Source organism: Malus sylvestris, chromosome 9 (assembly GCF_916048215.2).
Source record: "Malus sylvestris chromosome 9, drMalSylv7.2, whole genome shotgun sequence".
NCBI classification, from domain to species: Eukaryota; Viridiplantae; Streptophyta; class Magnoliopsida; order Rosales; family Rosaceae; genus Malus; species Malus sylvestris.
In genome coordinates, this window is record NC_062268.1 from 16,373,744 (window position 1) to 16,385,334 (window position 11,591).

General features: G+C 37.8%; 1 protein-coding gene across 1 annotated transcript; it reads left to right on the top strand.

The window, feature by feature from the left end:
- Window positions 1-3,009: 3,009 nt before the first annotated feature.
- LOC126581915 (uncharacterized) lies at window positions 3,010-3,653 on the top strand. Its single transcript, XM_050245858.1, has one exon. It carries the CDS (start codon window positions 3,110-3,112, stop codon window positions 3,485-3,487), a length of 378 nt encoding a protein of 125 aa, XP_050101815.1. The 5' UTR covers window positions 3,010-3,109; the 3' UTR covers window positions 3,488-3,653.
- Window positions 3,654-11,591: the final 7,938 nt, after the last annotated feature.

Sequence of the window (11,591 nt, forward strand, 5' to 3'; positions counted from 1 at the left end):
CCGGCCGTCGGATCGTGATGAAGTTTTAGTATGTGGTTCTAGAAGTGTAATGGGGACTTTGAGAGGTTACGGATTAAAAATACGATAGGCGGATCTTCGGGGTTAAATTGCTAGGTGTGGAACTCACCGTTGACTGAGAGTTGGCTTTTGGTCAACATGTCTCGAACCATTTGAATTACAAAAATTAGTATTACTAAAGACTCAGTGAGGCTTTGCGAACTTGTCCGGGTGAGTGACTTTAATATATGTGATATGGTGATTACCCGATTCTTTATATTAATACCCTTTGTGGATATGACTTGGTTTTATAAATGTGTTTTCTGTTAAAATGTGACTTGGTTTTATAAATGTTTTTCTATTAAAATATGACTTGGTTTTATAAATGTGTTTATGTTAAAATGTGTTTCTTTTATAATTGGCCATCGATCTATTTTTATTAAATGTGAATTGATTCATGGATTGGTAATATTTGTGGAAAAAATGATTTAAATTGCATATTGAAATGTTTGTTAAATTGAGGGCTAGTAGGAGACCATGACCTTGCTTGGTTAATCCGCAATAGGGGGTCACTAGTGGCCTCGCTTGGTTAATCCACGATAGGGGACCATGTTATTTATGGATTGTGCTTGGTTAATCTGCGATAGGCGATTCTTATGGCCATACATACTTAGGAGTGATCATGCTTGGTTAATCTGGGATAGGTGATCACCGCCTAACAGTTTCGTAAGTGAAACTCTGCTTGGTTAATTCGCGATAAGAGGTCACTGCCTACTTGGTTACTACAAGGGTGGTTCTGCTTGGTTAATCCGCGATAGGGGGCCACTTCCTATTTGGTTACATATGTAGGCTTCAGCCGAATTGCGTCCCTCTAGCCCTAGCTTTTAATGCACATATGAACGATGGTTTTTGAGAATCTTGGTGGTTTGAATGGGAAAAGCTGTTGGATGTTTGGGTGACTCCTTCGGAGTTTTCAGCGACTTAATTATGATTTCACAAAACATGATTCTATACTCGATGTTTATAGATTGTGATTGATGGTCTATTTTTATTGAATATCACATGTATTATTATCACTCACCCGAGCCTCGCAGCTTATCTGAGTGCCTGATTTGCCCAATGTACCATTCCCATAATGTAGGCATTGATTTTACATGTGACAGGTCTGGATAGATTACGAAAAACTGCTTGATATTTTGGTTTTGTTTAGTGGTCCGGAATCCTTACTCTTACTAATTTCCATAAGGTTATCTTAGAATCCTAGATTCAAGTGAATGGGAATTATATAGAGTTCCTTGGTTAAATTTGTGAAATGATATGTTATTGCATTGTTTGATTGACGTAATTAAATGCTAAGATCGTGCATCTTTGATTCATGAATTGATTAATTGATGGGATTGTGGAATGACGCTGGATATGAGTGTTGTTATTATGATTATTTTAGTTGATCAATGTTTCTAGAGAATAATATTATGCATTGTTAATTCTTTAATATGTTACACGCTATGAATTCTGATTTTATGTGGGAAACATGATGATTTATATGATGGATGAAGTGGAAATGTTAATCGTCATGTGAGATTGTTATGTTAGATATCATTGTTATTGTTATGATTAGACTTGTTGATAAATATGGCTAGAGAATATGATTGTACTTAGTCGTTTATTCTTTGAAATATTGCATGATATGCATTGTGGTATATTGTTGGGACATAACGATTTATGTGATATTCGATTGTAGTGAAACAATGAACTACGAATGGCTTGATCCCTATTTAAGGTACATAGGTAGTCTAACGAGGATGTTAGATGCAGCCATAAAGTCTACGAAGAATTATTGCGCAGTTGGTTCTTAAGTTGTGTTTTGCCATTTCCCGGAGGCGGGGTATGTTAAAGATACAGGTATTTGGTGACGTCACGTGTCGATCCTGGACATATGATCGGGGCATGACAGAGACTCAATTGCTTTCAGGAGGTGCTGTGGTTTGAGGAGCCCCTAGATTTGATTCAGGACCTCTTATTTGAGGAAGGCATGTAATCTTGTTTTTATTGTTCATTTGAGGATAGTCCTTTTATTGTGCATAACACTCTTTTCCTTAGACTGGGTTGAAAGCCTTGACAAGGTTTTTATCGAGACCCATTTAGCATATTATCCTCAGTTTATACGAAATCTGTTATGTTTTAATGAATATCGTACTTGTTTCAAAAAAAAAAAAAAAAAACTATCTCAAAAGTTTTTTTAGCAATTCATCATTGCAATTTGCAAAGTCAAGACTTTGAAGGCACGCATTATTATAACAATCTCCCAAATCCAAAACTTTTATTCAACTTTGCCGGTTTGTTACATGTGTGTTGAAACTCGGTCAAACTTGGCAGCTACTTTCTCATACAATACAACTCTCCACACCATATATGATGAATCAAATCTGAATTTCAAAAATTTTAAAAATAATTTCATAATTAATTACCACCATGATTTAATGATAGTTGTTGGCAATCTATGTTAAATCATATAAAACATCACTTTGATTTTTCTTGAAATTTGATATCAATAAAATATGTACACACACACATCCTTGATGATGTCATACATGAATTGGTTGTATGTTAATGTTATACATTAAATAACTGAAAATAACCCTGCAACAAAGTTTGAAATCAGCATCTTGAACAGTTCCAAAACTAGGATAATTAACATAAAATATTAAAATGCATATGCTGGTTATAGTTCAGTTGATCACGATAACATGCTCGTCCGACTCGAGTTTGAGTATCTTTCACTATAAATTAAATCAGACTAAAATAACGTCTTATAATCTACGTGGTTTTAAAAAGTTAACTAGGATAGTATATCTTAATATTAAGCTTAAAAGTTTGAATTTTTCTTCTATAAATTTGAACAGTTTAAAATATCGAAATATTTGAACATAAAAAAAAAAATATTTTACTAATTCTCACGTTCACACAAACACATGACACACCAACAAAGAAAAGCAAACCCAATAAAAGAAAAGTCTTTGCCTACTCTTCCCTCCCCATTGTCTTATTGTCATCCTTGCATTGAAACCTTCGAACTCTGTCTGCTTTGTCTCCTCTTCTTCTTCTTCTTCCCATGGAGGATTTCAGATCCAAGTCATGCAGAGATGGGAGAGATGGGAGGATGCAGATGGACGTTTACTATGGAGGCAAACCAGGTGCTCCTCCAACAAGCATGCAGGATCTCAGAAGTTACAGCTCAAATTATGCAGGCTCTTGTGTTTCCCAGCCAAACAGCCATCAGATGGTGGTGAAGGATGGGAAGCTGAAGAAAGGGAAGGGCAGCCTATCCGCCTCGAAAAGCTGGAGCTTGAGTGATCCGGAGTTGCAGAGGAAGAAGAGGGTTGCTGGGTACAAAGTTTACACAGCAGAGGAGAAGATGAAAGGGTCTCTGAGGAAGAGCTTCAAGTGGATCAAGAACACCTACACTCAAGTAGTCTACGGATGGAGATGATTCGATCAACGGGTACTTTGAGAGAAAAGAAGAAGAAGAATAAATACTTTATTGGTTTTTTCTTTTGTATTCAGGAGTTTTAGTTCTGTGCATTTGTGAAGTTTATTACGCATCTGTCTACGAAATTAATTATAAAAAGTAATGGAATTCAATACTTTGGTATTAACTTCTTTAGCTAAGCAAGAAAACCTTGGTCTATGATGAATGTTTTCGGGCTTCACTCCGAATTGTTGAAGGTGTGTTGTGGAGATTTGTTTGCTTCTGTTTTTTAGACAATGAGATGTTTTGTTTACTCCAATATACGACGAGTAGGGGTATTTGAACTTGGGTGCAATGGGGCATGACTTAGATTAAACTCTATAGCTTGTCAGGTCTCCTTTCTACTTTTGCATGATTGCAGGTTTCTAGGTGTACCTAATTCTGCAGTTTGTTTGGAATGTAAACGGAAAAGAGCAAGAATAGGAAGAGAGGGGATCTAAATCGGAGGGAAGAAGAGAAGGGTTAGCATTTTGTTTGGAATGTAAACGGAAAAGAGCATTCGCCTGCTGCAGATGCCATTCAGAAAGATTAAAATCCCCCTATTCGATCTTCTGTGTTGCGATCACAAGCAAGAAAACCACAGAGACTCGTAGCGAAACAAGAAATGGCTCCATTACGGTCTTTGGCACCCTCCAAGAACTGTCATTCAGTCTACACTGGTGAGTAACTATACTTCTCAATCTTTGTTCCTTTTGAGCTTTTCATGATTTCAGAGAGATGTTTTTGCTGGGAGCAGATTGTGAAATGTGAATTCAGATGGTTGTTTCATTCAATTCGGCATGTGAGAGTGGATTACAAGTGGATGGATCGAAAAGGCACGATGAGGTTTTGATTCAGCTGATTTTTGGTCTAAATTGGTCTTGATGGAGTCTAAGTACAGTTTAGATGGTCTAATTACGTTTCAATGAGATCTAAATACTGCAATCTGTTGATCTAGATATGTTGTTCTAGTCTGTAGACACATCCAAAACAAAACAAGACAACTCAATATCCAAACTTATCTAAACCACATCTGAACACATTTAGATCATATCTAATTGCATCTGGACCCTATTCTTGGTGTTTCGATCAGGTTATCAAAACTCCAAATTGACTTCACCCATCTTCGTCCCAGATAGATATCCAGCAGTTAAGACCATGCTACATGATCTTTCGTCACAGACTTCACAAAGAAATCACTCAGCTGAAACGAACAGAATCGATAAGAGCAAGTTTTATATGTCAATAGCAGAACTCTAATTAGAGAACACCTTGGAATATATTTCAAGTTGATGATAGCAGAAACAAAAGATAAAAACTGTGACTACAGAACATAAACAAATAAGTGTGGTAGGATATAGACCCAGCAATTGTAAGAAGAAACTACCATATAATTCTGAATAAACTGAGTTCAAATTGCAGATATAATTTGTTTGGAATCCAATCTGAGTGCCAATTTACAAGACCAAACAAAGTAAAAGAAATGATGGTTGTAATGTTCAAAGTAGAGCAAGATTTAACTATTTTGTGGCAGCAGAACTTAACAATGAAAGTGATTTTTACGATCCGCTCAATCGTCAAATGAAGAAAACTTAAAAAACTTCATCCTGCAATTGTTTAACTCCCCCTCTTTGCTCATAATCTAAGCCAAGTTCTGCAAGATCCATTTTCCCGTCAAACTTTCTCAACTACTCAACCGGTACTTGGTCTTGATATCTAATTAAAAACCTAATAGAGGAAGTACTCCTTACTGTTCGTAAAGAAAAATTTCCTTTATTAATAAGCCCTACAACACTAGGACTCTAATAACTGAGCACCTAGGAATGATCCACTTCTATTAAGTATGAGATCGATCACCTGAATTTGCAGCTACTTCTGCAGCTGCAGGTTTTCAACCCATTTTGTTCACAAGAAAATTCATTTTACTCACAAAGTTCTTCTCCGGGACTGCATGAACAAGGGATCCTTTCTAAACGCCAAGAAGAAATCATCTTCAGTCCAACTGCACTTCCTATAAAATTCCACCCATTTTCCCCATTTTGATGCATCCATCATCAACATCACATGTAGCGCTTTCATGAATGGCGCAGACAAAGGTCTAAACCCCATCCTCAAGGCCTTGTCAACATTTTCTAAAACTTCTTAGCTTCAAGAATCACTAAAGGGATTTGTCAACCTTTAGATAATAATCCTGAGAACAGAACACCAAGGATTGACCCCTTTTCAAATCATAACAAAAAACTTGACATTGAATACATCATATGTTGTGGCGTCGTGTGTGTGTATGTCCGTGTCTATATATATAGACAGATGCATATATAGATAAAAGTTCCAATGTAATGTTCAAAGTGGGGAAAGATTTGATCCTGTTAATCATCACATTAAGAACAAAATTAAGATCATTCATCTTACAATTGGTTCACTCTGCCGCCTTCCTCGAACCCTAAGCCCAGTTCCACAAGACCATTTTCCCTTGATAGAGGATCATTAATTCAGGTATTTGCTCTTGATACTTGACTCCGAACCAATCCAAGAAAAAGTTGTTAATTCTAATCACCGCGAAGGGCGAACTCCCAGACTCATGACCTTCTTTACAAAGAGATTGAGGCTTCTGGCACTCGAAGAGCTCTCAGAACTGAAACATCGGGAGCAATATTGCTTAGCGCTTTGGACGGAAGCTCCTAAAGAAACGAGCAAATTCGACCGGCCAGTAATTAACTGTTGATGCATTTGATCGCTTTCTAGTTACCACCAGAAAATCAGAGTAGTTGCAGGCCACATCATAGTAACGCTTTGAGACATAGCTTTCTTCAGCTTATAAAGAAAAGGAATTTTAACGAAAAACTTTCGGTACTCGTCACTTTAACGAAAAAATATATTTTTACACTAAAAAGTCAATTCTGGTACTATTTAGTTTACCTTTTATTTTGTCCTTATCGTTAAAACTCAAAGTTTTCAAACCATTTTTATTAGTTTTCCTTATAAAGAAGTATAACTAGTGGCGGATTTAGGATTATACTCGGGGCTCTTAGTGTAAAAAAGTTTATTTAGGCGACAACAGCGCATGCAGCAAAATTTTTTCAGTGGGCCATTTGATCCAGCATTTTGTGTGCTTATTGAGGATGTAAACATTTCCAGAGTAGTGTTGAGAATCTCTGATGATTTCTATCAAGTACAATTGCTAACTACCCACTATCGAGTGGTGTTGACACATATTGTCAAGGTATCTATGTGTCCTGCCAAGATATGCCAAATAGGTATTTTATCAAACATTTGGTGAGCAAAAAAATTATGGTACTAATTTCAGAGAGTACCTGGAGGACCTTTACCTACGTTATTTAGATACAACAACAACCAATGGATATCTGCATACATGCCCTTCAAGTACATTGCCACCACATACCAGTTGTGATCCTTTGACACATAACTTTCTTATGCGTTTCTATATCTCCCTTGACTAGTGCTAACTTCTAGTCACAATGTAGCATTCTCTTCACTTATAAAGGACTTCAACATTGGCCAATAAATTTTGAGTTTAATTTCTATAAATTGTAACAAACCGATGTATGTGGTAAGACAAAAGGTTTAAGTGCAATAAGAGTGATTTTCATTGTTAAGTGTCATATATAGGTCTCATGAGTCAGATTCTTATAAAATATACTTACACTGCTACAACATAAGAACCAAACTTAGGTAACCATATCCTTTAAATTGAATTCAAACTCAAATAACAATTGCGAAAGGGCTACGTGGGAGGTCCGACTCGCATGGATGGGAGTTCAAAACTTAATTATAATCGTCTATTGTGCGACTTAACCCAAACCCTCTTTCTCCAATGTTGTTGTGGAAAATTAGAAAAACACACCCATAATGCAATAAAAATAAGAAAAAAACTGAGATGGTGAGACCACCATGGCCATCTCTGATCGCCAATAGTACTATCTCCACATATAACGAATATATGAAAACAAAAAACAAATTGTATCTCCGAAGGCATAAATGGTTGCAATTTCATTCCATCAATGTCTGTCATTTAGCTCTTTATGCACGCATTTCTCCGAACAAGAAGGTTTGAGGACAATCATGGAATGCAAGCTGTCCATTTGGATAACAGAGCAGAGAACAGAACATCATGGAATAATGATTCTTTTGCAATCACAGATATAGAACTTCGAATTCTGGATACCGGACCATTCACAAGAAAATAGAGTACAAGAGGATGGTGGTAAAAAACAGAGTTCATGAGAGACCAAAACCAGCTAGCGTTGAAGGGGAATCCATAACAAAGAATCAACAAACATTAGTAACGATGTACTGAGTAAGTGAAGAGTTCATTGCAGATATAAATATGAGAACCAAAATCTACCTGTAAGAAATGCATCTCTAATTTGAACAATGAGGTTTCAAATGGAATACGTATTATCTGTTGAAGTCGTATTTACCCTCAGGGGATAATGAAGTTGCCATAAGAATTTAACACCGTATATATAAGCAAACATTCTTCAAGTCAGTCTTCCCAGGACTACTGTAATGTTCAAGGTAGAGGCAGCAGCAGATGATCTTACAAGGAATAAGTAGTTCGTATGATCCTGTTAATCAGCCAAGTCAATAACAAAACTAAGGACCTTCGCTTTACAATTGTCTCACCCCGTCCTTTTTTTGGTCCAAAAGACCCATGTTTCCTTCCAAGATGCTGAGTAATTCAGGCACTTGCTCCTGATATTTGATCACCAACCTATCCAAGAATAACTGCTTTCTGCCCCAGAGAACTGTAGTTAAAGAAAATTCTTTATTTGCTATCAAGCCCTTGGACATGAGTGTGGGAACATGATTTTTCAGGGTTGGAGTAAGGCTAATCCGAATACTGCTACCTCAGAAGTCTAGTCATGGACTCACTAGCTCTGAGCGGAGCTGTATCAGATGAGCAGGGTGCCACCATCTCTATACTCTAGGGCAATAGGCGAAGTCCTAGTGACTCCGTTGGATGACCATGCTTGTTCCGCATGACATGCGATCTGATCCAAATATGGACACAATCAGATCCTATAAGTCTTGGAGTCCTTACAATCTAGGATTGGACTACGCGGTAAGTAATCACACTCTTAAGAGGATGCAATATCTACTTACTTGATATCTTCTAGAATTCTCCCGGCTTTGAACGAGGATTCTATCCTAAAAAGGTCTCTCCCACGTTATAAATACACCCATCTAAGGTTTATCTATGGTAATGCAATATACACACTTTAATTCTCTTACCCACTGCTTGAGTCTTAAGACCATTCACAAAGTTGACCGTCGGAGAGCCCTTGGCCGGCACAACCCCCTGGCCTAAGGTTTGCTTATGGTTGTCTTATTGTTTTGCAGGTTGCTAAGGATTACTTGGATTTGTGCTCAACCACCACTTACGGAGGTGCGTAGATTTGGTTCCAACAATTGGTGCTTTCATTAAGAGAACATATTCGTCTCACTTCACCCTCTACGACAATCTCCAAAGGAGATACCAAATCTTAAGTGGAATGACATGTAATAAAATTTGAAAGCAGATAAAAACTCCAACCGATATGCCAATCCTTTTGTGGATTAACATATCTATTGTATGTTGCCAATTTTGACATATGAGAAAACTTGATGTCAAATTATTTTTTAAAATTTGTTGTTGTGCGGGTCCTAATAATGCACCAATCATAAATCATAGAAAATAATTTTTATTTATTTGTTTTGAAGAGTGGGTCCTATAAATATTAGTTAAATAAGAAAAAACATATGGGTTGGAGCAAAAGAAAATTTGACATTGACACATAAACCTTCAAATTTACATTTGACATTTTATTTTTGACTTTCCATTGGAGATGCTCTAATATGTCAAAAAGTTCAGTCAACAACAAAAGCCCAACAGTCTCTCTAGACGACACCTACCGCGGGCACAATGACGTCACTGCCATTGACGAGATGTGGGAAGACGTTATGGATATTGGCCTATCCTTGGAGATCATTCGATACAATCCATTGGCTAAAGAACCCGACTAACTCGTTGATATAAGGGCTCGCATCAAAGACCTCCAGGAAGTAGTTTCTGGCTTTGAGAAATTGGCTATTCGAAGGACAGAGGTAACGATTTGACTTCTAGAGAGTCATCCCAACGTTCTTTCCCCAAAAAAACTCCGTAAGAAATCCAAGAGGCTTATGAGGCTTTACATAGTCCAAAGCTCGGAGACAACAACATTCTCTGGGGTTAACTGCATATATGGGGAGCCAGTACGATCCCTGGGAATTGTGAAGCTAGCAGTCCAGGCCGAACCTACCACTTGGTGACCTTCCATGTGATGGATTGCCCGACCCCTCAAATGTAGGATAATATAAATGATTATGATCATAATACACATGTAAATTCAATCAATTAGATAATACCCAAATGCATCAAACACATATATCAATAAATAAAGCAGTAAAAAGGAAAAGGTAAAGAATGATATGGCCTGTGATATCAAGAGAGGCGTGTTGTCATTGTCCTAAAGTCGTAGACGCCTCCCTACATGCCGGTTATAACAGCTATCTACAACTCCAAGATACAACCGTTGAATCTCACAAAGTGTCTAATCCATAAGCACAATTACGGTAGACGGGGTGCCAAGTAGTGATCAATTGCCCATTCATGATCAAGATAAGTAGGAAGATAATAAGGATTATATATGAGTACTGTAGTAGGGAGAGAAGGAAGGCATTTTAATCTTTTATTAACGTTTGAGGAGTTCCCCATTTATAAAACTCTATATAACCTTTGGTAAAAAACATGACTTCTCTAATTGATATGACTCTTCATATTTATTATTTAAAATAATAATAAATAAAGTTTTGAATCTTTAAGAAAATAAAATAAATAAGCAACAATCTCCCACAAGATTCAAAACTCCAAAGAAGTGTAAAAGACGTAAATATATATATGAATGGAAGAAATTTGGGCAACTTGTATACCATGCAATGGATGTAGGTGTCTTTTGGACTTGAACCTACACTTAGTGTTAACAACTTTCATATGAAGGAATCATAGCGAACTATGTCTTGAACTAGATCCCTTTTGACCAAAGTACTAAATGTAACACACATGGTGTTTGTACCATACTTGACTAATCCCGAAACTACTGAGCACCGGTCAACGTTATACCATCAAGGACCCAGAAGAGTTTCCCTTCAACCAGAAGGCCAATCACAAAGCGACACGTGTCGACATCAGAAGCCAATCACAGCGCGACACGTGTCAACATCAAAAGCCAATCACAACACGACACGTGTCAATATTAGAACAAAACTAGAAACTCTCTTCTATAAATAGGGATCATTCTCCCACAATAATCTCTAATGTCGGGTGAACCACGTACATCCTGTGTTTGCTTCTCTGTCTCTATTCATTTACGTACTTATCCTCACTAGTGACCGAAGCAACCAAGCGAAGGTCGCAAAACCTGACACTTTTTGTTGTACCAAAGTCCTAGCTGATTTTGTGCATCAACATTTGGCGCCGTCTGTGGGAAACGACACTTATTCCCACTCTCTTCAGCTTTGTCAAGCTGGTTTCCACCACTCGTACACTCTCTTTTGGCCAAGCATCTCTCTCCGACATGGGGAGCGAAAGAAGCCACAGCACACAGAATGACACCCCCGCTGGACCTAGTGTGAAGCAACGAAAGCAGGAAGGAAATAGAGTTACTCTTCAAGCTAAAGTCGATGAGCTAGAGGTTCAGAACAACAAGATAGCGATGAAGAATGAAGTCCTCCAGGAACAATATGAAAAACTTTTCAAGATGCTTCACGAGGCTAGGCAGGCTCAAACACATAAGCTCGTCGCCCCTGTTGAGGTCAACAATCAACTGAATGCCCCCCAACACGGAGGGTCACCGATATCCGACACGGACATCCCTGATAGGGATCGAGCTACACATCAATGTGATAATCAACATGAGACTTCTCTCAACCCAGCTGCTTCAACCCGAAGCAGGAGAAGTAGAGGAAAACACCTCCTCATTGAGGGAGTGGAAGGATCAAAAGCTGTCTATCGTGATTGTCGAGACTTCCTAAAGCAACGTCGAGA